The 27920-nt window shown below is 44.7% G+C and overlaps 1 protein-coding gene and 1 pseudogene across 3 annotated transcripts; one reads left to right on the top strand and one right to left on the bottom strand.

The window, feature by feature from the left end:
- Positions 1-26: 26 nt before the first annotated feature.
- Positions 27-27101, bottom strand: ZNF346 (zinc finger protein 346). Of its 3 annotated transcripts, XR_449950.2 has the most exons (8): positions 26897-27101; positions 17294-17397; positions 16643-16735; positions 14770-14914; positions 10538-10771; positions 6565-6758; positions 3846-3939; positions 1461-1479 (listed from the first exon to the last, which is right to left on the bottom strand). XR_449950.2 is itself a non-coding variant. In XM_007169757.2 (7 exons), exons 1-7 carry the CDS (start codon positions 27069-27071, stop codon positions 1392-1394), a joined length of 933 nt encoding a protein of 310 aa, XP_007169819.2. In that variant the 5' UTR covers positions 27072-27101; the 3' UTR covers positions 27-1391. The 3 variants fall into 3 exon arrangements, 2 of the variants coding, with proteins under 2 accessions (XP_007169819.2, XP_007169820.2); XM_007169757.2 differs by lacking the exon at positions 6565-6758 and having other exon boundaries at positions 27-1479; XM_007169758.2 differs by lacking the exon at positions 6565-6758 and having other exon boundaries at positions 27-1479; positions 10538-10723.
- Positions 17971-19270, top strand: LOC103012270 (phosphoglycerate kinase 1-like; annotated as a pseudogene).
- Positions 27102-27920: the final 819 nt, after the last annotated feature.

Genomic DNA, 27920 nt, shown 5'->3' with positions numbered 1-27920 from the left:
CAAACTAGATCCAAATCCCAGGTCTGTTAAGTTGCAGTCTGGCTCATTGGAGAAATTGTTTATTTAGATGCTTCAGTAACCAAGAGATAGACCATAAGCACACACACACACCATCCCCCCGACACGATACATAAAGGCATTTACAGGCGAAGGGGCAGGAAGTGTGGGGAGGAGATCACGAGAGCAGCTGCAGGCTTCTTTGACCCAGTGAAGAGGGACCTCAGATGGTAACTCTCCCTGGAATTCCTGTTTGAAAGCTACAAGGTAAAGTCCACTCCCAGTGAAGTCCCAGGCCATAAAACACAGCAGTGTTAGAGAAATCTAGGTGTGGGGTCAGGGAAACATCTGTTTCCTCACTGCAGAAACTTACACCAGCTCTTTTCTTCCCTTAGGGGCCCATCCTGCTCCTTGGTCCCCAGAATCTCCTGGTGGATGATGGGGGAGGACTAGCACCACAGCAACCTGGGCAGGTGGTCTGCTGCACAAGGGGAAGGAGAGGGCTAGCAGGGTTGAAGGGCAGCAATTAACCTCTGAGCTGGCTGGCACAAGGCAGTTTCCTTTTAAGGGTATAGAACCATCAAGGAATTTGCATGTGGGGACCTTCCCACATGACCCTGTGTCAGAGCACCTCTGATGGAGGAGGGGAAAGGCCTCTATTGGAGGTTTCCATGATCCCACTGGGTACTGAGGCCTCCTTCGGCTCTAGCTTGTCCTTACTTGCTGCAGATTCTTAGCACCATTCAGGAACTGTGGAGAATGGGTGGTAAGAGGAATAGCAGTACTCTGCCAGGATTGTGTCATTGCTGTAGAAGGAGACTTCACAGTCGGCAGAAATCTGTACAACTGGCCAGCATCTGATCCCAGGCTCAGGAAAGCTTGCACTCTTTTGGGGGAGAGGGAGTGTCATATTAACTTCAAGTTTCCATGCGGCAGCCACTTCCATCTGCCCTTTCTTGCCTAGGCCAAAGTCTGGCGTGAAAGCTCCAGGTTTCCCTGGAGATACCTAGAGCCCAGGGAGAGCTCAGTTCTTCAGCTGCAGGGACTGGTCCAAAACTGACCTGCAAAGGAAAGACAGGCCTGGGGCCTCATGACATATAGCCCAGAGGAGCTGGGGAAGGGGAAAGGTCATCCTCCAAACTACCATTCTGGGAGACCCCAAGTCCTGTCAAGATCTCTGCTTCCCTTATCCTGACCAACAGGGCCCATTCCAAAGGGGAGGAGCAGGGGTGGATTTGCCTGGACCAATCAGAGGCTCTCTGTGGTCCACTCCTGCCTCAAGCCTGTGTATTCTCCAGGTGTAAGAAGGGAGGAGGAAGGAGCCAAGGGCTGACCATAGTCACAGAAAGTTGGCTCATGGCTGGTTCAACCTGGGGTGCTGGACAGAAACACCTCTAGTTTTCCAAGGTGGTTGAGTCTTTATGAATGGGTTGCCTTTGCATGGGAATCTGGCCCAGAGGTGATGCCACTGTTTTTGGTGACCTGTAATTTGAGAAGGAACAAAGGCACAGGGTTAGTTTGTAGTGGTTGTGATGGTATTCCAGGTAGCTTATTCCAATGATAGTACAGCTCTTCTAGGGCATGGAGTAATAAGCAGGGCAGCTCTCCTTTACTGAGGGCCACTGCATGCTAGGCACAAGGCTGGGTGTCTTGCTTCCAGTATCCTATTTCATTCTCATGCTAATTCTGCAAGGGGGGGACCAGCACCCCCATTTTACATATGAGGAAACTAAAGTTCGGAAAGTATAAGTGACCTGCCCACAGTAAGCTTTTTTTTTTTTTTTTCAGTAAGCTTTTTTTAAGTGTGGTAGATTCAGGACTGCAGCCCATGTGTTTCCTCTACACGAAATCATTTATTCTGCCTACAGGGCCCTACATGACCTAGGCGGTACAGAATGACCATTCTCCCCATCACATGGAATGAAATGTGAAGTGGCTCTTCTATCCCTATCCCACTAGCACCACCGGATATTGTCTATATGTTTATGGACTTGTTTAGGATCTGCTTCTACCACCAGAGGGGGATCCAAAGGATCAGGCAACAGCATTGGTCTTGGTTCCTACTGTAGCCCCAGTGCTCAAAACAGGGCTTGGCACATAATAGATACACAATAAATCTTTGTCGAATGAGTGAAAGCTTATCTCTAACAGCTCCCCTTATCAGGACTAGAACTTCACATATATTATCTCTAACCCTTATATCATCCCATAAGGTGAGGATAATGAGCTCCATTTGGAAATGGCAGAGCAAAATGAATGGGCTTTGAAGTCAGAGGTTTGAATCCTGGGTCTGACTCCAAGTAACTATGAGATTTTGGGCAAAGTTACTTAATCTACCTGACATTCGGTTTCCTTGGGTTGTAAAGTGTGTGTGTGGGGTCCTAATTTGGAGCTGCTGGTGCAAATTAATGAGCTTGAATTAGGTGTTCAACAAATTGTACTATAATCTTACAGAAAAGGAATTGGAGACTCAAAGAGGTTTACTGACTCACCTAAGGTCACACAGCTGGGAAGTGTAGGAAGAAAACAGTAAACAACACTAGCATTTTCAAGTCTGGGTAGCCCCAGGGTAGGGCTCCGACTGGTTCCACATTGTCTGACAAAAGTGCCACCAGCCAAGCTGCAAGGGAGGTATGCTGAAACAGGAGTGAGACACAGGCCAGGTTGCTAGGGCTTGTCTCAAGTCCATATCTAAGAGGACCCTCAAGAGTCTTCCCAGTTAAAGACATATCTATCAATAAAGCCGCAGTGTGGGAGAGGAGACTTCAGGCAGAGCAGAGAGGACCAAGGATATTTTGACCCCAACACTCTGTGCTTCTACCAATTTTATTCATTCGGCTCTGTAAGCAATGCAGAACCAATCACCAAAGTCAAAGCAATCATTTCGGCAGACTTGCCTGCCTGAAACTGTTTCCTCATCTGTAAAACGGGGATAATTCCTCTCTCAGAAGGTTATGCTGTGGCACACTGTCCACACTACACAGTTCCCTTCTGAGAGGCAGGGACAGAACCATGTGGGCCCTCCCCCGCAGGACCTCGCCTGTTTCCATCATATGACGCCACAACCCCCTTGTCAGCATGATGCCCTGGAGGAGCATGTGTGAGCGAGACGAGCCTCAGTGTGAATTATGGCTCTGCCTCATAATACCACTCTGAACGGTGGTTGCCTCTATCTGTAAAATCAGAGTAATAACCCCTTCTTCCCAGGATTGTTGTGAGGATTACCTGAGAGAATTTGCTTGGCATGTGGCCTGCAACAGACCAGGAGCTCAAACAAAGAATGTTAGTCATTTTCAAGATTATCATGAATAGATGACTCTGCTAATCTCTTCCCTTCAAAGAACTTATCACAATTTGTAATTATTGGTTGTTTACATGCTTATTGTTTGTCTCCTCCCATCAGAATGTTAGGTTACAAGAGTAGGGACTGGGTCTGTCTTGGCTACCGCTCAGAGGGTGTTCAATATTTGATGAAAGAACCTGGTCATATTTGGTAATAATCGGTAGAGGGAGCTCTTGTTACATAATTGATGGCAGTGAAGACCTCAGGCCAGTGGTGAGTGGGGGTGGGGGAGCTTCCCTAGTCAGACTGCTAACAGCCAAAAAATCTAGGAGACCACCAAGGGAATTGTTTATGTTTCTCTACTAAAACCTTCAGCCCAACAGGTCTAAAGGCTGGGGAGAAGCTGATGGGAGAAGAACTTTCTGTTAACTGATTGAGCTTCTGTTGACTGGCAGAAAAGACTGCCAGGATTCCCTTTTAGCCAAGGAGTACCATGGCTTTGTTCTGCTTCCAAAGCCCTGAGCTCCTGCTGCAGACCCTTGAATTTCAAAGTATGATTACTCACTGGTTCTTGTGTTTGAAGCCGCTGACATGAGCTTGGTACTGTTCTATGGAGTTCAGCACTATCTTACACGTCTTGCAGGCGTAGCCCTTCCCGGCTGAAACACACATAAAAGTCAAGATGCTTAGTTATCCAATAAGAAGGGACCTGGGGACTGCTGCTTTTGACAGCATGTGCAAATGCCCTTCTGAGGATGGATGGGCGGGGTGAGGTTAGGTGACTGGCCCTGATAAGAATCCCAGTGGCCTCAATGCTCAGGGGGCACATGTATGCCTGGGGCTGGGAACCTCCTCGTTCCCCTCTGTGCCCTCAGTCCCAGCACTGAGCCTGGTCCAGAGTAGCTGTCTGTTGAGTAAATAAAAGATTGCTAGAACAAAGAGGTGACATTTGATGTAACTGTCTTTTCCACCTTGACTGTGCTAAGTAGCCTCATTAAGGATGCCTTTAGCTAAGAGATCTCTGGGAAGGTGCCACTCTCTTTGGGCTTGCAGTAACAGTAATTATTGAGGCCTGTTAGCAAAATCAATCTGTCTCTCTACCATGGGGCTCACAGACACCCTGTCTCACTACCAGGGCTGCTCCAATGACAAAGTGGCCTTTCTTCACATGGTCTAGCAGAGAGAGCATGGGCCAGGAACCAAGATATGGGGCTGGACTCCTGGCTCTGCATTCACGTGACCTTGGCTAAATCCCTTCCCCTTTCTGATCCTCAGCTTTACTCAACAATAAACCAATTATACCACAACCATCATACTTACAATAAAAAGCAGCTATTGTTTACCAAGTGCCTGATATAGGCCATGCACTTCATATAATTTTGATTGGTGCTCATAATTATTCTGTGAAAACCATTATCATTATTCTCTTATAGATGAGGAAAATAAGGCATGGTTACATGTCCAAGAACACAGAGTTAGTAAATGGCAAGCAAGCTTGGCTGACTGCCAAGGCTGTACTTATTCAGCATGCCAGGTCTAGCTGCGCAAGACAGGCAACTGTACACGTGACTTCAAGAGTCCTCTGACACCTTTTTAAGAAAAAAAAAAAAGTATTTATTTTTGGCTGCATTGGGTCTTTGTTGCTGCACGTGGGCTTTCTCTAGTTGCGGTGAGCAGGGTCTACTCTCTGTTGCTCTTGTTGTGGAGCATGGGCTCTAGGCGCGCGGGCTTCCGTAGTTGTGGCTCACATGCTCTAGAGCGCAGGCTCAGTAGCTGTGGCGCATGGGTTTAGTTGCTCTGTGGCATGTAGGATCCTCCCCGGCCAGGGCTTGAACCCATGTCCCCTGCATTAGCAGGCAGATTCTTAACCACTGCGCCACCAGGGAAGCCCCCCTCTGACACCTTTTGCATTTGCCATCCTAAAGTCTCACAGGTCTGGAGTGAGATCACCTAGGTTCAAATCCCAGCTCTATCATTTCTTACTTGTAGGACCACAGGCCAGTTACTTAATCTCTCTGGGATTTGGTTTCCTCATTTGTAAAAGTGGGGCTTCTCTGAGACTTAGGTTCCTTACCTATACAATGAGGTTAATACTAGTATCAACCTCATAAGGTTATTGTAATGATTCAAATAAAAGCAACTGGCACATAGTAAGTATGCAATAAATGTGAACTTTTGGCTTATTATCACTCTTACGAGTTCCATGAGTGATGCTGGCAAAGAGGTGAAGAGTATCTTTTAACCAGCCTTCCATGGCAGCTGCAGCTACTGAGAACACCAACGATCTCCTCAATCCAATAAGCTAGCAGACATTCCCAGCTACATCTGTTTCTCTTGTATCTTCAGGTATTTCCTGGAAGACACATCCCTTTAAAGCATTTAAGGGGAAAATTACTGCAATCAGAATTCAGGTCTTTTTTAGACACTGAAGGCCAGAATTAATGGTTCAATACTAAAACAAACAAACAAAAAAAATGGTTCAATACTAACAGGGAAAAGATGCATAATGGACTAGCAGGATCACCCTCCCCACAAGGTCCAGAGTTGAACCTGAAGTTGGTGTGGGGGTGACAACCACCAATGGTTAAGGGTCACTGATGCCCAGATTACAACAGCCCACTCTTATCATCTATTAAGCACCAAGCACCATGCCAAAATTCTGGATACTTATGCCCTTGGATTCTTACAACAGTGCTGCAAGATAGGTGATTAGCTCCATTTTTCAGAGCAGGAAACAGGCTCAGGGAGGTTAAGTGGTTGACCTGGGGTCAGAGCTGGGATTTGCCCTCTGGTCTGTGAAGCCCCCATTTTTCCCTCTGCACCACAGGTCTCCGGACTCCCCTATGCGAGGTACATCTCAGCACACAGTTTACTGATCTGTAAGCTAGATTCAAATCATCATTTGGGGCAAGTTGCTTCTAAAAAACCAGCTTTGTCCAGTACCCCCACTCATCCATTTTCATTTTACATGTTTGATATTCTGGTTTACCCCTGTGATTTTATGAAGTATAAATCACTAGAGTTGATTTTTAAACATCTGGTTTATTTGGAAAAGCACCTGTATCTCCTCCCTTTTACTGCCAAGACTTTTGAAAGCCCTGTCTACAACTGCTTCTCCACCTCCTTGTCTCTCAATTACTTTGCAACCTATCCCCCTACACACACAAACACACACACACACACACGCCCTCTTTCCGAGGCCAGTGGAGGCTTCCCTGTATCTAAATTTAATGGACAAAATGAATGCTTATGTGGCCTCTTCATATTTGACCTCTCAACAGCACCTGACAGAACTGGTGACTCCTTCCTTCTTCAAAGTCTCCCCGTCCTTGGCTTTCAGCATGCCGCACTCTTGATTTTTCTTCTCTGGTGGCTCCTTCTCAGTTTCTTTTGCTGTCTCATGTTTGACCTCCACCATTTAATACTGGCAGTTCCAGAGGGCTCAATCTTGGTTTTCTTTCTTTCTCTCTTTAAATTTCTTTTTATTATTTTAAATTGTGGTAAAATACAAATAACAGAAAATTTACCATCTAATCCATTTTAAGTGTACAATTCAGTAATTGTAAAGGACAGTTCTGGGTTAGAGAAATTTGTGTTTTCATCATGTTAAGTATCTCACATTGTCGTGTAACCAATCTCCAGAACTTTGTCATTTTGCAAAACTAAAAACCTACACCCATTATACTCCCCATTTCTCCCTCCCCCTAATCCCTGGCAACCACATTCTTTCTGTTTCTATGAGTCTGATTACTCTTGATATCTCATACAAATGAAATCATACAGGATTTGTCTTTTTGTGACTGGCTTATTTCACTGTGCGTAATGTCCTCAAGGTTCATCCATGTTTGTAGCATGTGCCAGAATTTTCAGAGGGCTCAATCTTACATCCTTTGCTCCTTTCTCTCTAAACTCTCTAAGGGATCTCTTTTATTTCTCCGACTTCAATGACCACTTATTAGCTTAAAACATATGAAACTACCAATATTTAACAGTTTCTGACCTACCAACATGGCAATATCTCTAACCCAGACCTCTCTTTTAGGCCTAGACCTATATATCCGACTGCCTCTTGAACATCTCTACTTTGCTATCTCGTGGGCATCTTAAACTCAAGCTGCCAAAACCTGGTTATCCACCTGATGGCTTCAGACTAAACCTGGGCACCATCCTTGACTGTTCCCTTTCCTTCATCTCCCACATTGGATGGCCAATTCTACTTCCTACCTACCTCTTGAATCCATCTACTCCTGTCTACCTCTACCACTGCTTAGTCCAGCCTCCCATATTCTCCAGTATGAATTATTGCAATAGTCTCACTGCTGGTCTCTCTCCACTACCCTTCCTCCCTAATTGCAAGCCATTCTCCACTTTGTAACTAGAATGATCTAATAATGCTGAAGCTGTGAATAGCTTCCCAATGCTCTTAGGATAAAGGTCTAAATCTCTAACATGACCCACAATGCCATGACTAGATACTTGCTCATCTCCCCAGCATCATGTTGTCCCACACTGTCTCTCTTGTCCCTGGTCCCCCATCTTAAGTTATCTTCATAGCATCCTGTTTGTTTCCTTTTCTAAAGCTTGCCACACTTGTAGTTCATTGCTCAATGCCTGTTTTCTCTTCTAGACTCTAAGCTCCACAAGAATATGGACAATACCTACCTTGTCTATGTAACCCAGAGGGGATGCTGAGAGCTCTGGTGGCTGGAAGGATTTGGCGACCTGAATGATATGCAGGTTTTACTTTTGACATTCTTGAGTAAATGAGAGAAATGTGAGCCTGGAGTATAAAGCAAACTCCAAGTCTTGTTTAATCTGCCTGGTAGATGCTGCATCCACCCCTGGTGGGAGAGATCTGGATACTCTAGGTCATCTCACATTTGACCCATACTTGTCATGAGACACTTGCCAGAAGCCCCATGGAAACTATTCTCTGGACCTAACACAGAACCTGACTTCGGTTTCAATGCTGGCTGCCACAGCCTAGTGTGGGACCCAGAACAAATCAATTTCATCTTTCTGATCCTAATGTCCTCATTTGTGAAATGGGAATAATCAAATGTGCACAACAGAGTTGTTGTGTGGATTAAGTCAGGTAATTAAATGTGAGAGCATCTAGCCTAAGGCCTGGACTACAGCAGCCATTGGTAAGTGCAGGATGACTGACTGTCTGAAAGAACGAATGAACAAGGGTCGACTGAAGCCAGCAGGGAAAAGCCAAGCTGCTAACAACCTAAATCCTTTGCTAGGGCAGAACCCCTGTCAGCAGAAGTCACTGCTTGCACACCCTAGGTCAACATTCCACCTCTGTGAGTAAGAAGGGGGTCAGAGAGAGCTCAGTGTCTCTGCTGACATCCTGGACTCGGGAGAGCCTACAGCCAAGTACATAGAGCTGAAGGCAGGGAGAAGTAGTGTAAGTTTTGGAACCAGACAGAGCTACAGACCCCTACTGATGCTGTCACTTATTAACATCAGGTCATATCAGCTGTATGACCTGAGCAAGTCACTCTGAGTCTCATCTTCTTTATTGTAAAGTGGGAAAATCACAAGTATTTTATAGGAATGCTGTGGGGATCAAATTATAATGTATATATTAATATCAAAGTGGGATGTGATACCCCTTCCCCCCACCTAGATTTTCATGAAAGAATTTAGTTGATCTGTGATGAAGTCAAATGATTTAAGCCAGAAAAAAGGATCCAGGATACAGTTCTAGGATTAAATATGGTAATTTAGCTTAGATAAATGGAGGAGGGTAAATACAAGAAGGAGGCTTTGGCTTGAGATAAAAGAAAAGAATGGACACAAGTTAAGGTAAGCAGCCTGAAACACTGCAGTGCCTCAGTCCTGCCAGTGGAAAAGAGATAATGAGGGAACGACCAGGGCAGGACCGAGTAAAGCTGGGGCAGGAACTGGAGCAAAAGAGGGTTAGCTGCAAGAGAACACTGGGTTGTGCTAGCTGGATGCTATATCGTGAAGCAGGGCTCTGAAGAGCTTGGTTCTGAAGTTTCCAGATGCCTCAGCATATGGGATTGATCCTGTTAAAGGGAAAGGCACTGCCTATATGTAGGACGAGTAAATAAATATTAGTCATTCCTTTCTGATTTTGAAGAGGTTTCTAAAAGAGGGTCTTTCAAAGGCATTGGAAAGGCAATCCTTGGCACCCTGCTAAAGGAATCTCCCCCTTGCTGCATAGCCACCACTTTGCACCCTTCTCATCAGTCAGCATTGCCCAAGGATGGCCTGTGCTGTATGGTGCTTTGGGGTTTGGGGGGTTGTTAGAGAGGCATGATCGTTCCCCTTGCCCATATGTGGTCTGGAACATCTATGGCATCTGGGTGTTCACCTCTCCAGGATTGTGGGAAGAGCACAGATGGCTCTGAGCAAGAGCTTCCTTGCACCTGGATGCCATGGTGCTGTCTGTCTGGTGCTGCATCTTAATGGCCTGGGGAAGAAGCCCTGGGGACCCACACCAATGCTTAAGTAGGCTCCACAAGGCAGAGACTGTATCAGATTTGGTCACTACTATACCCCAATGAGAGAATGCAGCAGGTTTTCAATAAATATTTGCTGACTGAAAGAGAAAATAATAACCTCCCCCTCCCCACCCTTACTGTAGGCTGTGAGTAGCTACTGTGATGGGAAGGGCTCCTAACTTTTTGTGAATGCTCACTCCTGTGATGCTGACTGGTATCTGGAGGTCAGGGCAGTAGCTAATGTTCTGAGTCAGAGTGGTCTCCTTCACCACTCTATCTCAGGGACACAGGTGGGCCTTAGCTGCTGGGAGATGAGGGATTCTGAGGACATTATAAAATCTGGCAGAGGCTGCTGAGGCCTTCACACAGGAAATGTGGATGACAGGGAGTTTAAATCAGAGGTTGCAAATTGGTGGCCCTTGCCCCAAATCTGGCTTGCAGGCAGGTTTGACTCACATAGGGTTTAAACTTTTAAAATTTTAGTTGCACATTTAAAAATCAGGAGAATTCTTATTCAAATCTGGCTTCTAGATTCTTTTGAAAAACTGAAAGATATGGTAACAGCTGGCTGGAGCTGTCTAGGAGAGGCACATACCCTCAGTTGATCATATCCCCTCCTCGCTCTTTCACATATTGAAATTTCCTGTCCAGCCTCTGCAGGCATTTGAGTTTGCAATGCCTGCTTCAGAAGACCTGAGGAGGAAAAGCATAGCCTTGGTGGTCCAGGGAACCCCAGCAGTCAAGCCCCGATCCAGCTCTGGGTGTGAGCTGGGCCCCTTACCTGATGAGTCAGCGACAGCAGGGTCGGCCAGCCGCCCGTAGTGTGCCATAAGTTTGAGCTTTGTCTCCTGTTTCCTGTGTTTCTTGCCCATATAATGTTGCTGAGCCATGACAGGGTCATTGAAAGTCGCGTGGCAGAGGCTGCAGAACTTGTCTGGGTCTATCATCTCTCTATTCTGGTGCAAGGCTAAGGTGGAGGCCACAAGGAAAGGGTTTGTAAGGCGTTTCGACAGAGCTGCGGTGAGAGAGTTCAAACAGAAACAATGAAAAAACCCAGAAGGTGCCAGGCTTTCGCGTATGCTGAATGCAAAGAAAGGCTGGGTCACTAGCTAATCACACCTGCAAGTGTGGCACTGCCTGTGTGAATCACACAGTGAAAATCTTCTCTAATTGAGAAGAGATGGGGAGCCCAAAGACCACCTACTTTGTTCGGCAGCTTTAACTACTTCAGGCACATGAATCCTGATTTTCTTATATTCCGAGAGGGCTCTGCACTTCTGCTATCAAGTTGCCAAATTACAACAGATTAGAGATGTACATGCTTGCAATCTTCTCCTCCCTCAGAATTCCCCAGAACTTCACAGCAAATGGGACAAGAAGTTTGGGTGTTTTATTCCCATCCTCAAAGTAGCCCAGTTATAGATCTGGAAGTCAATGCACAGATGTAGAAACTGAGGGCCTGAGGGCCTGGAGGGTCATTTAGAAAAGGCACTATACTAGGGGGGCCTTTTAGGCTACACTGCCTTCTAGGCTGAGTGGGGGAGCAGAGGATGACATTGACATTAAGTTATGAGATTTGTATATATATTTTCTCTTTTGGTCCTCAGAACTATACCATGAGGTAGGTGTCATTTTGCCACAATACAGAGAAAAACCGAGGCTCAGATGGGTGAAATGACTTACCCAAGATCACCCAGCTAATGAGTGAATACAGGTCTGTGTGACCCTAAAGACCATGTCCTCTCCTCTATGCCAGGCTGCCAGAGTGTGGCACGGAGACCTGAAGGCTACAGTCCATGTGTTCACCTTCAGAAAACATCCCTGGCTGTGGTCCATGAATTCAGTTAATCAAAGTCTGGTATGGGCATATATGTAAGCCTCCCGTGGGCCAACAAATGTCCTGATGCTGACTGCAGGCTGCACTGCTGCTTTATAAAGTGGATGTCATGACTCACTAATGAGTCCACGTGGCTGGAATGGTGTCAATCTAGTAACCACTGCTTTAAAAATGTGGTCTAGAACCCCCACCAAAGGTGGAGGAGAGGTGGGGCTCAGCAGCACTCACAGACAGATGTTCTTTCATCTCTGTACCACTTCAATGGGAGAAGTTTTGAGGATTTTCAACAAGCCAGAAGAAACTTGCTGGTTTTTCCCACAATGGTTTTCCAGTATAGGAAATCTCAATTTCCCTGGCTATTGATTTTCCTTAGTCATTGTTTCAGCAAGTCACTGGAAAAGTAAGGTACATGTTGTAGAATATTCAATAATATGAGAAAATATTCAGTATGTGCTGTTGAGTTTAAAAAAAAAAAAAAAAAGCAGGCTATACAGCAAACTGGTTCTTATGTCCTCAGTTCTGTAAAACAACAAAAACCATACTGGTGATGTGTGGAAAAAAGACCAAAAGCATTGAGTAAAAGTGTGCTTTTCAGTCTTTTCCAACTTGTCTACAATGAATGTAGATTCTTGATATCAGAAAAGAAATAATCATGATCACTGAAACATAAGGGTCTTTCTTTAAAAGATACTGAAGAGAAGCATCAGAGGTGAATGGTTAAGTAAAGTTGGAGGAACCACTTAATGGACATCCAGTAAAAATGAGAGCTACAGGAGTCTTCTCTCAGGAAACAACTTGAAATATGGAAAGAGAATTCTACAGGAATGTTTGCTGTAGTGTTATTTACAAACATTAATAAAGGAGAGGGGGAAAACGTAAATATTCACCATTAGAGGACTGGTTAAATAAATGTGCTGTGATGGGATATTGTCATTAAAAATGTTTATGAAAAAGTTTTTAATAACATGGGGAAATACAAATGTTATATTAAGTGAAAAGAGCATAAAAGAAAATTATACACGATACGATCATGTCATTATTAAAAGACATAACGTGCAATCTATATGTGTATACTGGTATTTTGAAATGTTACCAACATATTAACAGTGTTTCTCTCTTGGTGGTAGGATTTGGGTGGTATTTTACTTTCCTCTTTGTACCTTCTGCATTGTTTGAACTAGAAATAACAATAATGAGTATGCGTTGTTTTTATAAAAACAATAAGGTTAAACTATTTTATGTTTATACACATAATCTAGACATACATAAAACACATATACGCACAGATATACACACATACACATAACAAAAGATTATAGGAGAAACAGTACTCCAAAATGTTAACAGTGGTTACCTTTGAATGGTAAAATTATGAGTATTTTTCTTTCCATTTATCTATATTTTCCATATTTTCTACAACATGCTTGTATTACTTTTACATTAGAAAAATGTTTAATTTCAGAAATATAGTTATAAACTCATGTAATAACATGGAAATGTGCTTAAACTACAAAATTAAAAGTTAAAGCAGGATACAAATGGTACATGCACTATGATTATAACTATATAAAAACATACCTGTTATGTGGCAAGGGCCAAAAGTAAATATAAAACATAAACCCTTGAATATGGAATCTTTGGACCGGGCATATTCCAGGGAATTTTCCCATTTATAGAAAGTTAAGCTCAGATAAACCTAAAGATAAGTGACCATATAAAGTTCTGTTCTTAAGCTAATTTCCCTTGGTCTAATGTTTAATCTTTTTGGTACCATAAATGGTACCAACACTGACTTTAAACAAAAGCAATTAGTACTAGTATAACTTAATGATGAACAAACCATAAGCAAGGCCAGTGACATGCTCCAGGTGGTGGATGCCTGATCAACTACTGCATTTTATGTGGGGATTCCATTCACTGGCTATCTTGATGATGGTGATAATACTAACAATAAGAACTGTCGGAAATTCCCTGGCGGTCCAGTGATTAGGACTTGGCATTTTCACTACCGGGCCGGGTTCAATCCCTAGTCAGGGAACTAAGATCCTGCAGGCCACTTGGCCAAAAAAAAAGAGAACTGTCATTTACTGAGCGTTTATTACATCCTAGGTTCCTTGTATACCTTATTTCATCCTCAAAACCTATGAAGTAGTATTAGCAACATTTTATAGGTGAGAAAACTCAGGCACGAAGAAGTTCAGTCGTACAGATGGTAAATAGCAGTGCCAGGATTTAAACTTGGGCATCCATGACTTAATCTCTTGTTTCATAGCAGGAATACTAGATTTGGGTGTGATAAGAGAGTATAATTATGAGTGATTTTTTTCCCCTATCTTCAAAGTCTTCCAAAACATCACTGTCTTGTTTTTATAATACAGCAATTCAAAAAAGGACAAGTGTTATAGATAGTATAGTCTACTTCTTGGTCCAAAATAAAGACAGAAGCAAAAATTACCAAGAAAAAAATAAAATAAAGATCAAAGAACTTTCAGTTTTGACTAACTGCAGTTAGCAGAGGTTTAAAATCCCAGAAAGTCAGGAGTTAATGAGATGAAAGTGAAGGCTGAGCCCCAGTGGTGACAAGATAAAGGGGGCTATTTTAGAAGTCACTGCACTGGGAATGAATTCATGGCAGTTGCAAATACGGTTTGCTGGGCAGTAGTGGCAGCACTGAAGTATTCAGCTTCGAAAGGCAAGTCCCTGTCTTGGGGAGAACAGGCAGCTTTGAGGATTAAAGTGAGCAGGGCATAACCTGAGCACACGAAAAAGACAAGGATTTAGCTTTTAACTTGGAATGCATGGCAATAGGGCAGGTGGATGCTAGGAGGGAAAAATCTAAGTGAGAGAGACAGGAGATAGAATGCTCTCCTGGTGTGCATAGCCTGGAGGACTTTGGCACTCCTGACTTATAATTATTTGTAAGGACAAAAGCTCAGGGCTAAGAAGCTTCTATAGAGAAAAACTGATGTAACCAAAGAAAGGGAGGTTAGGTGAGTACAACTCCGAGGATGCATTTCAATGAAGCTGGGTCTACTTTGATATTTTTAAGGGCTCTCAAAAGCAGTTCAACCTCTTCAAGTCTGTGGCCCCAGTGAGCATTTCTGGGAGCACCTGGCATTGGTGCCTTGAGGACGGGAGGGGTCCCGATACATAGCACCACTCAGGAAAACCAGTACCTTCCACCTTAGTGGATTGCTGCTTCAGCTTTAAGTTCTTTGCGTGGGTCTTCCCCAGGTAGTGCGACTGGGCCACGACAGGGGAGGAAAAGGTCATGTTACAGATGGGGCAGCACTGGTTCTTGTCTTTGCTTCTGCTGCTCTTCTGGTTAGGAGAAAGAACACAGGTCTGATCACGCCACTGCCCGGCCAGAAAATCTTCACTGGTTCCCCACTGCCCAAAGGAGAATGGGCATTCAAGGCCCCCTTCACACACTAACCCCAACCTACCTTTCTGGATTCTTTTCCAGCTACTTCATCCCATGCTTTACTCACCATTCCCCATTTTGTTCTCTGCTACTTCCTTGTTTTACTTGGGCCATTCCTGCTGCCTAGAATGATCTTCCTTTCTTTACTGCCTGGCATATGTCTGTTTAGCCTTCAAGGCCCAGATTAAATATTACCTCTTCTGAGAGACTTTTACTCAAGAAAATTACTCAGTAAACAATTATCAAGCCACTTTGTGTGATCATTCCAGGAAGAACTAATCTTGTTCTTCCTCTGTACTCCTGGAGTGCATTAAATAGACCTCTATCATACCACTTGCTTGTCACCCTAAACTGACAGTGTCACAGCTTAGGAGACTTTTCTGTGAACTAAAGTGCAACATTTGGGCAAAGACTGTTGAATTCATCTTTGTTTCCTATCCATAGCACTCTGCTGGAGTCTGGCACACAGCAGATGTTCAGGGTTTGATGAACAAGCAGATCATTGGGTTTTATTTCATGATTATGATTAGGCTAGAAAACAATGTACTTCAAGTCTATATTAAGAGTTCCCAGCCTCTCTCTGAATACAGTATTCATTCTAATATAGCATTTTTCAACCTTGGTACTATTGACATTTTGGGCTGGATAATTCTTTGTTGGACGGGGAGGGGCCCTTGATCTCATTAGAACTACTGGGCCACTCCAAGAGTAGAAGGATCAGGGATATAAAGAGGTGAAGTGACTTGCCCAAGGTCACAGAGTTGATCTTGTCTTTCTGGATCCTAAATCACAAGAAGGGCAACCAGGGGATGAGCCAGTGAATTTGCAGAAGGGATGAGCAAGGCCCTTCCAAACCTGTGGTCCCTATGACAGGGAGGCACAGTTTGTAGTGTAAGCTCTTACTGAGCATCCAATAGGAATTGGAATTTTACCTCACAATACCTTAAGAGGTAGGAACTATTATCTCCATTTTATGGGTGAAGTACAGAGAGGTTAAGTGACTTGTCCAAAGTCACCCAACCAGTTAAGTTGTAGAGCTAGTATTGGGCCCTAGTCTGCTGACTTCATCTCATGACATTTGCACAGCCTGCTATGGAACAAAAATAATGGTACACCTGAGGGACTGGGGTTGTTTCAGCATAATTCTCACAGTACTTCTAAGGCAAAAAGCAAACATGCTGGAAAAGTTCCACTTGTTTATTCCAAATATTCAAGTATTGAACTCAGCTCTTCCCCCCAGATCTCAAGAAAGCAAGCAACCTGGCTTTCTTCCACTTTCTCTTCTTGAGTAGGGAATGGACAGCTGTCCTACTCTAACAAACCACTGACAATGGCTCCATTTACTGAGCCCCTACTATGTGCCAGGCTCTGTGTTGGGTGCTTTAATAAACCTTCCTTCATTTTAGTTTGGAAAAATCCTGAAAGGTAGTTGACATTAGCATCCTTATTATTATAGAGGAAGAAATCAAGGCTCAGAGAAGTAATAAGACTTGCCCAAGTCACACGACAGGGCCAGGATTTGAAGCCAAGTCAGTCTGACTCAAAGCCCATGTTCCTTCCACCACACCAACCTGCCTGCTGGCTTCATCAGGAAGTGAGCAGTTTCAACATGGCAGCTGTATTACCTGATCTGAGTCTAGCTTCTTCATGTCCCCCTTTAATGTCTCCATTCCATGGATTGCTAGGTATCTCTTCACTTTGTTGGCATGTTTTTTGCTCTGCAAGAACCCAGGAAAAAGATCAAAGATAGCTAAATGCCATTTCATGTCTAAGGCACTCAAAAACACTTACTAGATTTTCATCTGATTCATCCTCACAGACACTTTTGAGGAGGAGAGGGTCGGGGAAGAAACCTAGTTTATTGAGTTCCTACTCTGTAAAAGTACTTAAATGCTGTCAAATCTAATCTTCACAATAATTTATGAGAAAATTATCATCATCTCAATCTTATAGATGAGGAAACTGAGGCTGAAGATAGTGACGTTTCTTGCCCAAGATGAGTAACAGAGATGTGATTCAAACACAGGTCTATTTAAAGCCAAAGCATGTACTTTCTACTGTACCAAGCTGCATGGGAACATATAAGTGTAATGATCCTGATTTGGATGGAAGAAATGAGACTCAGAAAAATTAAGTCAATCTTCAAGTCACAGCCAACATGCATGGAGGCAACACTTGGGTGGCTAAAAAGGAATTCACTGCACAAGCCAGGGAGAAGTGGGGGTTTGACACTGGGTCTGGAAAAATAAAGCAGTACTAAAGGTACAAGGGCATACCTGGTAGTGTGCCAGCTTCTGGGACTCAGAAATTAGCAAGGCGCAGCAAACCTTACACTGGGTGTTGGTGAAGAGACACTGGTTCTTCTGGATCATGTGTTCCACTACAGAGAGGAAAATAAAAAATCTTTGAGTTAAAAACCTGCCTCGACAGTACTGTCTTTGAACCCTGCCTCAAACGCAGGCACTGAGTAATGGAATGCCATACTATTAAATCGGCAAACCTCAGCCACCCCTCCCCTACTGCTTTCATGACTCATGCTATATTCTCGTGCCACCTCACCTGTAACTTACTTTATACTTTTATGTACGCCAACTTTCTTTCTTTCTTCTTTTTAAATGATTATTATTATTTATTTATTTATTTTTGGCTGTGCCACATGGCATGTGGGATCTTAGTTCCCCGACCAGGGATGGAACCCATGCCCCCTGCAGTGGAAGCGTGGAGTCTTAGCCACTGGACTGCCAGGGAAGTCCCTATGCCAACTTTCTTTACTAAGTAAATTCTTTTAAAAAGGAATCTTTAAATTATAAACAAGTAAATACCAATAAAAATAAATACAATAAAAATGAAACAATTCTAGCCAGATACTGGTGTGAGAGGCTTGCAGTTCTCTCTAAAAAGAACATTAAGAGAGTGGCAAACGCAGTCTCTGCTGCTGTCACTGCCCCAGTCTCTTCCCCCGGCCTCTTGCTGCCACTGAATTGCCAAGATGTCGCTTTCTAACAAGCTGACTCTGGACAAGCTGGATGTGAAGGGGAAGCGGGTCATCATGAGAGTGGACTTCAATGTTCCTAGGAAGAACAACAAGAGAACAAACAACCAGAGGATCAAGGCTGCCGTTCCAAGCACCAAATTCTGCTTGGACATTGGAGCCAAGTCAGTTGTTCTTATGAGCCATCTGGGCCGGCCTGATGGTGTCCCCATGCCTGACAAGTACTCCTTGCAGCCAGTTGCTGTAGAACTCAAATCTCTGCTGGGCAAGGATGTTTTGTTCTTGAAGGACTAGAAAGCTTGTGCTGACCTAGCTGCTGGGTCTGTCATCCTGCTGGAGAACCTTTGCTTTCACGTGGAGGAAGATGGGAAGGGAAAAGATGCTTCTGGGAACAAGGTTAAAGCTGAGCCAGCCAAAACAGAAGCCCTCCGAGCTTCGCTTTCCAAGCTAGGGGATGTGTATGTCAATGATGCTTTTGGCACTGCTCACCAAGCCCACAGCTCCATGGTGGGAGTAAATCTGCCAAAGAAGGCTAGAGGTTTTTTGATGAAGAAGGAGCTGAACTACTTGGCAAGGCCTTGGAGAGCCCCGAGCGACCCTTCCTGGCCATCATGGGCGGAGCTAAAGTTACGGACAAGATCCAGCTGATCAATAATATGCTGGACAAAGACAGTGAGATGATTATTGGTGGTGGAATGGCCTTTACCTTCCTTAAGGTGCTCAACAACATGGAGACTGGCACTTCTCTGTTTGGGATCCAAGATTTTCAAAGACCTGATGTCCAAAGCTGAGAAGAATGGCGTGAAGATTACCTTGCCTGTTGATTTTGTCACTGCTGATAAGTTTGATGAGAATGCCAAGACTGGCCAAGCCACTGTGGCCTCTGGCATACCAGCTGGCTGGATGTGCTTGGACTGTGGTCCTGAGAGCAGCAAGGAGTGTGCTGAGGCTGATGCTCGGGCTAAGCAGGTCGTGTGGAATGGACCTGTGGCCATATTTGAATGGGAAGCTTTTGCCCGAGGAAACAAAGCCCTCATGGATGAGGTGGTAAAAGCCACTTCCAGGGGCTGCATCACCATCATAGTTGGTGGAGACACTGCTACTTGCTGTGCCAAATGGAACATGGAGGATAAAGTCAGACATGTGAGCACTGGGGGTGGTGCCAGTTTAGAGCTCCTGGAAGGTAAAGTGCTTCCTGGGGTGGATGCTCTCAGAAATGTTTAGTACTTTCCTGCCTTTTGGTTCCTGTGCATAGCCTCTAAGTCAACTTAGCACTTTCTGCATCTCCACTTGGCATTAGCTAATATCTTCCCCCGTCAAGATTCGGCTAGTGGCCAAGAGATGTAGCGCCAGGAACCCTTAAACAGTTGTACGGCATCTCAGCTCACATCTACTGCACCCTGGATTTGCCTACATTCTTTAAGATCCTATTTGAATTTCTTAGAGACTAAACCATTGTGCATTCTAGAGTGCATATATTTATATTATGCCTGTTAAAAGAAAATGAAAAAAAAAAAAAGAAAATGAGCTGTGTTAGCTTAGTTCTCTTTATGAAGTAGCTTATGCTGATTAGCTTTGTCATTGTTTCACCACTCAGCATGGAAACAAAATGAAATTCCAATTGTTGGTAGGGAGCAAGAAGAAGTTGGTGATCTATTAAATAAATAATAAAAAATATCCATTGAAACTAGAAAAAAAAAAAAGAGAGAGAGAGAGAGTGGCAACTGTGAGGAGAGGTGTTAAGATATCGTAGCACCCAACTGAGATGACTTCCCAGACAGAATCGGAAGAATTGAAAGACTTGAAAAGAGAATAATTTTCTCACTGTTCGTTTTTTAAAAAATTAATTAATTAATTAATTTTTGGCTGTGTTGGGTCTTCGTTGTGTGTGGGCTTTCTCTAGTTGCAGAGGCAGGGGCTACTCTTCGCTGCAGTGCACAGGCTTTTCATTGCGGTGGCTTCTCTTGTGGGGCATGGGCTCTAGGTGCACAGGTTTCAGTAGTTGTGGCGTGCAGGCTCAGAAGTTGTGGCTCATGGGCTCTAGAGCGCAGGCTCAGTAGTTGGGGTCCGTGGGCTTAGTTGCTCCGCGGCATGTGGGATCTTCCCGGACCAGGGCTCGAACCCCTGTCCCCTGCATCGGCAGGCGGATTCTTAACCACTGCGCCACCAGGGAAGTCCCTTCTCACTGTTCTTGATCTGATTTTGAAACGTCTAAAATTACCTAACGGACTTCCCAAGACAAGAGAAGTCACCGCAATGAGAAGCCCGTGCACTGCAATAAAGAGTAGCCACCACTCGCCGCAACTAGAGAAAGCCTGCTCACAGCAACGAAGACCCAATGCAGCCAAAAAAACAAATTACCTAACGTGTCACACAAGTTCCACACCATAGGAAACTACAGTATTAACCTGTGCTTAATTGTTGGGCCTGGAAAACAAAGCTTTACTTTTTGAGGAGGGAGTAAAATCTCACTCAAGGCATGAATTCTATCATGACATCGATAATCTGAGGCAGGGGTAGAATCTAGAAAACCGTGAGGGGATGGCAAATTCATGTGTTTTATCTTCTACTCTGGACCAAAAAGTGGGCAAGATTCCCTGGAGGGAGGTTCTTGGTGGGGAACTTTTAAGGTGCCTCTCCCTACTCCACAAGATATAAAGCTTATTTATGCCAGCCCTTTTGGGAAGAAGGGCTGTTGTCTGGCTACATTTCTGACCCTGAGGGTCTTTTGTTTATTTCCCTATTTTTCTCCTACAGTGTTTGGTAAATTTTTGTGAAAGACTGTGGCTGCCTCAGCCGTGCTCAGAGAAACCAACAGAAGTTGGTCTGTGAACACATCTGGGCCAGAGCTTTTTAAAGGGAGGGTGAGAGGCTCCTCAGAATGCAAAGCCCATAAAGGGAAAATGCTACCCAGGAGTCAGGATAGAGCCATTCTCTCCTCGCCTGGAGATGATGGATTTTGTTTTATTAAAGGAGACGGGGTTCCCTTTCAAGGATATTCAGAATCTGACTCCCAAAGACTAAACAGGGCAAGGACCATGTCACTTATGACTTTGTATACCCAGTATCTAATAAAATGCCTGACCCAGAATGGCCATCATTAAAAACTCTACAAATAACAAATGCTGGAGATGGTATGGAGAAAAGGGAATCCTCTTACGCTGTTGGTGGGAATGTAAATTGGTGCAGCCACTGTGGAAAACAGTATGGAGGTTCCTCAAAAAACTAAAAATAGAGTTGCCATATGATCCAGCAATCCCACTCCTGGGCATATATCCAGCCAAAACTATAATTCAAAAAGATACATGCACCCCTATGTTCATAGCAGCACTATTCACAATAGCCACGACATGGAAACAACCTAAATGTTCATTGATAGATGAATGGATAAAGAAGATGTGGTACATATATACAATGGAATACTACTCAGCCATAAAAAAGAATGAAATAATGTAATTTGCAGCAACAAGGATGGACCTAGAGATTATCATACTAAGTAAAGTCAGAAAGAGAAAGACAGGGACTTCCCTGGTGGCGCAGTGGTTGGGACTCCGCACTCCCAATGCAGGGGGCCCAGGTTTGATCCCTGGTCAGGAAATGTAGCCAGGCAACAGCCCTTCTTCCCACATGCATGCCCCAACTAAGAGTTCGCATGCCACAACTAAGGAGCCCACCTGCTGCAACTAAGACCCGGCGCAACCAAATAAATAAATAAAATAAATATTTAAAAAAGAGAAAGACAAATACCATATATCACTTATATGTGGAATCTAACATATGACACAAATGAACTTATCTACAAAACAGAAACAGACTCACAGACATAGAGAACAGACTCATGGTTGCCAAGGGGGAGGTGGGAGAGGGATGGATGGGGAGTTTGGGATTAGTAGATGCAAACTATCATATATAGAATGGATTAAACAACAAGGTCCTACTGTATAGCACAGGGAAGTATATTGAATATCCTGTGATAAACCATAATGGAAAAGAATATGAAAAAGAATATATGTGTATATGTATGTATATATGTGAAACTGAATCACTTTGCTATACAGCAGAAATTAACACATTGTAAACCAACTATACTTCAATAAAATAAATTAAAAATAAAATCCCTAACCCACAGGAGGGGCTTGGTGAATACCTGCTGAATAAATGAAATACATCTCTTTGGCCTCAGAGAATACACTCACACAGTTCACAATTATGTATTCAGAATGCCTTCTACGTGCCAGCAATGGGTTTAGTGCTGGGGCCATGTCAACAAATAAGACAGAGTACAAAGTAAATAAATAAGCAAGATGGTGACAGAGAGTGAGAAATATTATGAAAACAACCAAACAAAGTAAGTGGTAGAGAACGATGGGGCAGTATAGTCAGTGAAGACCATGCTAGGGAGGTGTTAGCCACAAGAACGTCTGGCGGAAACTTTTCCAGCCTGAGACAGTGTCAAGTCTCTGAGGCAGGGATGAGATTGGCATATGCAAGGAATGAAGAGAAGGACAGTGTGGATAGAGTATGGTGAATGAGAGAATAGTGGTAGGAAATAAAGTTGGAGAGAGCCTGAGGCCTACCAGATCATGTGGAATGAGTATAAGGCCTCATAAACCATGGTATGAACTACAGATTTTATTCTTAGTGCAATGAGAGGTGACAAGATATGGCTTATGTTTTGAAAAGATTAGTCTGTTCGTTGTGTCAGCAGATTGTATGGGAACAGGAATGGAAACAGGAAGAACAGGGAAGAGGCTGTTGCAGTCTTCTAGGCAATAGATGATAGAAATTTGGACTAGGCAGGCTGTCAGTGGAGATGAGAAAAGTGGATGGATTTGGAATTATGTTCTGGAAGTAGCTCTGACATCCAATTTCTTTGATTGGATGTAGGGGGTGAAGTAGGACAGCATTCAAGGATAACTCCTAGGTTTTGAATTTGAGCAACTAACAGATGAGAACTGGAGGAAGACAGCCTTGGAGGAGAAATTAAAGACTTTTCCTTTGGCTATATTAAACATGAGTGGTCTATCACATACATGGGTAGAGATATCAAGTAGTCAGCTAGAGATTCAGTCCTAGAACTTGAGGGAAAGGTCAGAGCTGGAGATACAAATTGAGACTCCTAGGACTGAGTCTTGGACCCTCCAAATTTAGAAGTCAGGCAGAGGAAGTGAAGTTGAATATAAAATGAGTAGGGGGTGGGACTTCGGCTATAGCAGAGTGAGGAGATCCTCTTCACCCAAGGCAACTAAAACACTGGACAAAACTGACAGAAACAATCCCTTCAGTACCCTGGAAATTGACCAAAGGCACTTAACAATCTGGGAAGCACTTATGCTTGTACATCTGCTGAACTACGGGTGAGAAGAGCGGGAATCTGGGACTGCTCTCATCCCCTCCCACACTCAGTCAGTGCAGAGGTTCTACCAGGAGGAGGTAGGATGTGAGAACCAATAGCTTCCCTGTGGAAGAGGAAATCACTTGATTTGGAGTGGTGGGCAACGCCCCTATCTAGTGATAATGTTGGTGGAAGTGATGGTCTCAGAGGTAGGTGAGGAGGAAAGGCCAAAGGCTCTACTATAGCCTTTGCTGTGTCATGTTTGTGGCTGAGACTGTGTGGCAGTGGGGATCTAAGACGGCCCAAGTTAGCCACATACTCCTGGCCAACTCTGAGGTTGTACACATGCACAGAAGAGATGCAAAAGGCCCTGACAGAAAGTAAAAGCTAGGGCTGACTTTAAAATGGCTTGAACTTTGAATGTACTTTCCTACCTACCTACAGATCCAACCGAGGCCTTTACTGGCTCCAGGTGTTTACTGAATCACTGGCTGACTACCAAGCAACATATAGACACATGGAAGACAGAAATTATAAAAAAGAACCAAATTGGGAATATTTGCTCTTAAAGTCTTCAGTTACCATGTAAGCGATTTTATTCCAAGCTGTGAGGAAGCCTAAACTATTCCATGCATGAAATCACATGGAGAGACCCTGAAACTATGTGAAAAAAGAGATGCCCGGCCAGCCTCCAGAAGTTCCATCCCACTTTTGTTTCAGCTCTAGCCACTATCTGACTGCAACTGCATAAGAGACCTTGAGTCAGAACTGTCCAGCCAACCCTTTCCTGAATTCCTGACTCACAAAATCTGTGAGAGGTTCATGAGGTTGGAGGAAGCTAAGGTCCACAGAGGGAAAAAGAACTTGTATGAATTATCAGAATTCTGAGATGGTGGCCTGAATGTGAATCCCTGTTTCCCAGATATCCACATACAACTCTAATCCAATTACCAATTACCAGAGGGGACAGGTTTGATACAGGAAATTAGGTGCTTAGAAAATCATTGGAAAGGCTGAAGGTACTAGGTTGAGCCTTCCAGAAATGTCTCTAGGAACAATGCATAACTGTTCCAACAGGTGAGCTACAATCTCTGAGGCCTCCACTGCAGCCTTGCTGGAAGTAAGAAGCTTCCATTGTCATTGAACATGCCTCTTAGCATATGAAGCTGGAGAATGGATGCTGGAACACTGATGTAAGAAGATCTTATAGTTCCACGACCTTTCTTGACAATAACAATAGCTGTAGAAATATGATCTTCACTGCATTTCTGCCTTCCAAATCTTATGAGAAGGCATCTGATTGGCAGGATTTATTTTGTATCCATATTGTAGACAATCAGAAGAGGTATCAGGCAGAGGCTGAGAGATCTAGAATGTGACATAGAGGGCTGATTTTCATAGGGTCATGAAGTAGGGACAGTAAGTCTAGCCGTATCAACAACTAAATTAAATGTCAATAGTTTAAACAGCCCACTCAAAAGGCAGAGATTATTAGAGAATAAAAAAAAGCAAGATTTATACAATGGAATTCTATTTAGCAATAAAAAGGAATGATGTATTAATACACACTACAATTTGGCTGAACCTCAAAAACATGCTGAGTGAGAGAAGCCAAATGAAAAAGACTATATATTATAGGATTCCATTTACATGAAAGGTCCAGAAAAGGCAAATTTATAGAGACAGAAAACAGATTAGTGGTTGCCAAGGGCAGGAGGTAAGAGAGGGGATTTAATGTAAAGGAGCACAAATTGGAGTGATGGAAATATTCTAAACTGGACTAGGGCTATACAACTCTATACTTTTACTACAATTAATTGAATTTTACAGTTACAATGGGTGAATTTTATGGTATGTAAATTATAACTCAATGAGAAAACAAAAATTATAACTAAGAGAAAATAAAAAACCAAGGTGAGTAGGACTTGGTGTTATAGGTATCTACCTAGACCTCAAATAAATTATTGGACAAAGTGAGGAGAGCAGGGAAATGAACTGGGTTCTAAATGACTGTGTGCATTCATACACACATAAACAGTTCACTTCCCAGAGCACAGCTGCTGTGTTCTCTGCTTCAATGTCCAGGGCATGCCTTCCCTATCCCCTGAGGACAAAGGTCGCTTCCTCTTTGTGTACCCTCAACTCTTAGACTTCCCACTTCACTGCACCCACTACATTACACTGCAACTGTCTTGGTGTCTGCTTCCTGGATTAGACTACAAGCCCCTCCAGGGCAAGGACAGTATTATTCTCAACTCTGTAGCTCTGATGCCCAGCCAATCCTGGGAACAGAGCAGGCATTAGTGAATGTTGGTCAAATTAATGAAAGGAAAATTGCGGGCGGTCGAGGGTGGAGGAGAGGCAACTTTGTGCCAAACAAGTTTCAAAGTATGAGGGTGAGGGGGATAGGAGCCTCTTATTAATTTAGGAGTCAGACTAGACTAGTTTTTAAATCGGAGAAGTATACATCAGGGTACAGGTCTGTATACCACCCCAAATTTAAACATATCTTCCTTGGATGTGGTCAAAAATTCCATTTTATCCCAGGACAATCAGTTGACAAGCAACATATTAACTTTCCAAGATTAGTCTGCTTAGCAAGCAAACAAACCTTTACAGAAATCTGATTTCCCTGCAGATTACCTGACAGCATTAGCACAAAAGCCCAGTTTGTGTACTTCTGGGTTAGAGTTAAGCAGCTAGCTCTGCTAAGGACTGTGAAGGGGGTCACAAAACGGGGTCAGAGCAGCTCTTTCCATCCTCCTCTTTCTATCTCCATCTTACCCAGAGCTAGGTCAAGTGCAGAACAAGCTGGGAAGCTTCAGCCCACAAGTGCCCCCCCTAGACGCACTTGTCTATCCTGTTCTCCACAACCTTGGGTCAAGCGTGGGATACAACAAGCTGAAGCCATAGTATACCCCGGCCAGGCTCTCGGGCTCCTGGCCCCCATATTAGAAAAGGGATTCAAGTGGTGGAGACAGGTGACACCAAGAAACAGGGGTAAGCCAGGGCTCAGTCTCCAAGTTCAGGAGGAACACTGAGGTATGGAGAAGGCCTTCTAGAGCCCTTGGAAGTGTGGGGCATGAGAGAAGAGAGGCAAGAGACACTAGGGGTGGGGCAACCTGGAGACTGGGATGGTGAAGGGGTTATGAGGCTGGCGGGGAAGGTTCTGAGGGTCTCCGAAACGGCGTGGACGGCACGCCCGGAGGATTCCAGTCCTCAAGTTGAGGAAGAGGTAACCTCTCGCGGGTGAGGAAGGCGGGGTAAAGAACCACGCGGCCAGAGCGTGAGAAGGCCCTTGACCATTTGCGCGCGCTTCCTGTGGCGCACGGCCTGGATTTTCAGGGGAGCTGGCACAAGGCGCCCGAGTCTTGGTGAGGTGCACGAGTCAGGGAGTCCCGGGGCGCATCACGCAAGGGGGCGGGCCGGGCGCCAGAGGGTGTGACCATAGACCCGGGGGCTGGTCCGCGTCCCCGCCCCGCGCTTTCGCCACTCTCCGCGAAAGGAGCAGGGGGGCGAGTGTCTTCCTGCCTCTGAAGCACCCGGACTCACCTTCCTCCCTCCCCACTGGTTGGGCCCCGGACACTGCTTCCCAGAGGCGGCGCGCCCTCTCGCGGTCGAAGCGCAGCCCGTCGGGTTCCCGGCCCTCCCGCTCCTCCGAGTTGTTGTACGGCCGGGCCGCGCCGCTGTCCGCGGCCTCCGCGGTGCCCAAAGCGGAATACTCCATCTTCCCCACAAACCCTAACCGGCCGATAGCCGCTCATGAGCCTTGGTCTCGCGAGATGTGGGTGGGAGGATGGCTTTGCCCGGCCAACAAATCTCGCGAGGTTTGAGTACCGTAGGCTGCGTTGCGGTTCTGGCCGTGGCCGTTCTTTTTCCTCGACGCTGCTGGGACCTCGGAGCTTGTGCGGTGGATTCGGAAGTCTGTCGCCTGTTCCACGGCATACCCCTCCCTCCGGGACAGGCTCGTGCGGTCCTTGGCTCAGGGTTCTCACGTTGCTCCGGTCAGCATTTGACACCTCATTTCTTTCGCATGAAGGCTCTGTTATGTGGGAATATCTTCATTTCACTAGCAGGGCAACATTTGTTGCCATTTGAGTTCCAGCCGCTGACCCCCAGCCTAGACCTCCCCCTAAACTCCACTCCAAAGTAACTGTCAAAAGCCAAAATTTAATCTTCCAACCCCGCACCTGCTCCTTCCCCAGTCTTCCGGAGCCACTATGTCTTGGCTGTGGTTATTGTAGCATCCTTACTGGTCCCTTCGCTTACCCTTCAGGTATTCCCAAAACAGCAGCCCCAGCGATCCTCTTATAACAGGCCATATCATGACACCCCGGTGCTCAGATTCTCCAAAACTTTCCCATCTTACTTAAAAAAAAAAAAATTTATTAATTGTTGGGTCTGTTGCTGCACGTGGGCTTTCTCTAGTTGTGGTGAGCGGGGGGCTACTCTTCGTTGCGGTGCGTGGGCTTCTCATTGAGGTGGCCTCTCGTTGCGGAGCACGGGCTCTAGGCACGTGGGCTTCAGTGGTTGTGGCTCGTGGGCTGTAGAGCGCAGGCTCCGTAGTTGTGGCGCA

This window comes from Balaenoptera acutorostrata, chromosome 2, assembly GCF_949987535.1.
Source record: "Balaenoptera acutorostrata chromosome 2, mBalAcu1.1, whole genome shotgun sequence".
Taxonomy (NCBI): Eukaryota; Metazoa; Chordata; class Mammalia; order Artiodactyla; family Balaenopteridae; genus Balaenoptera; species Balaenoptera acutorostrata.
This window is presented reverse-complemented; position numbering and strand designations above follow the sequence as displayed.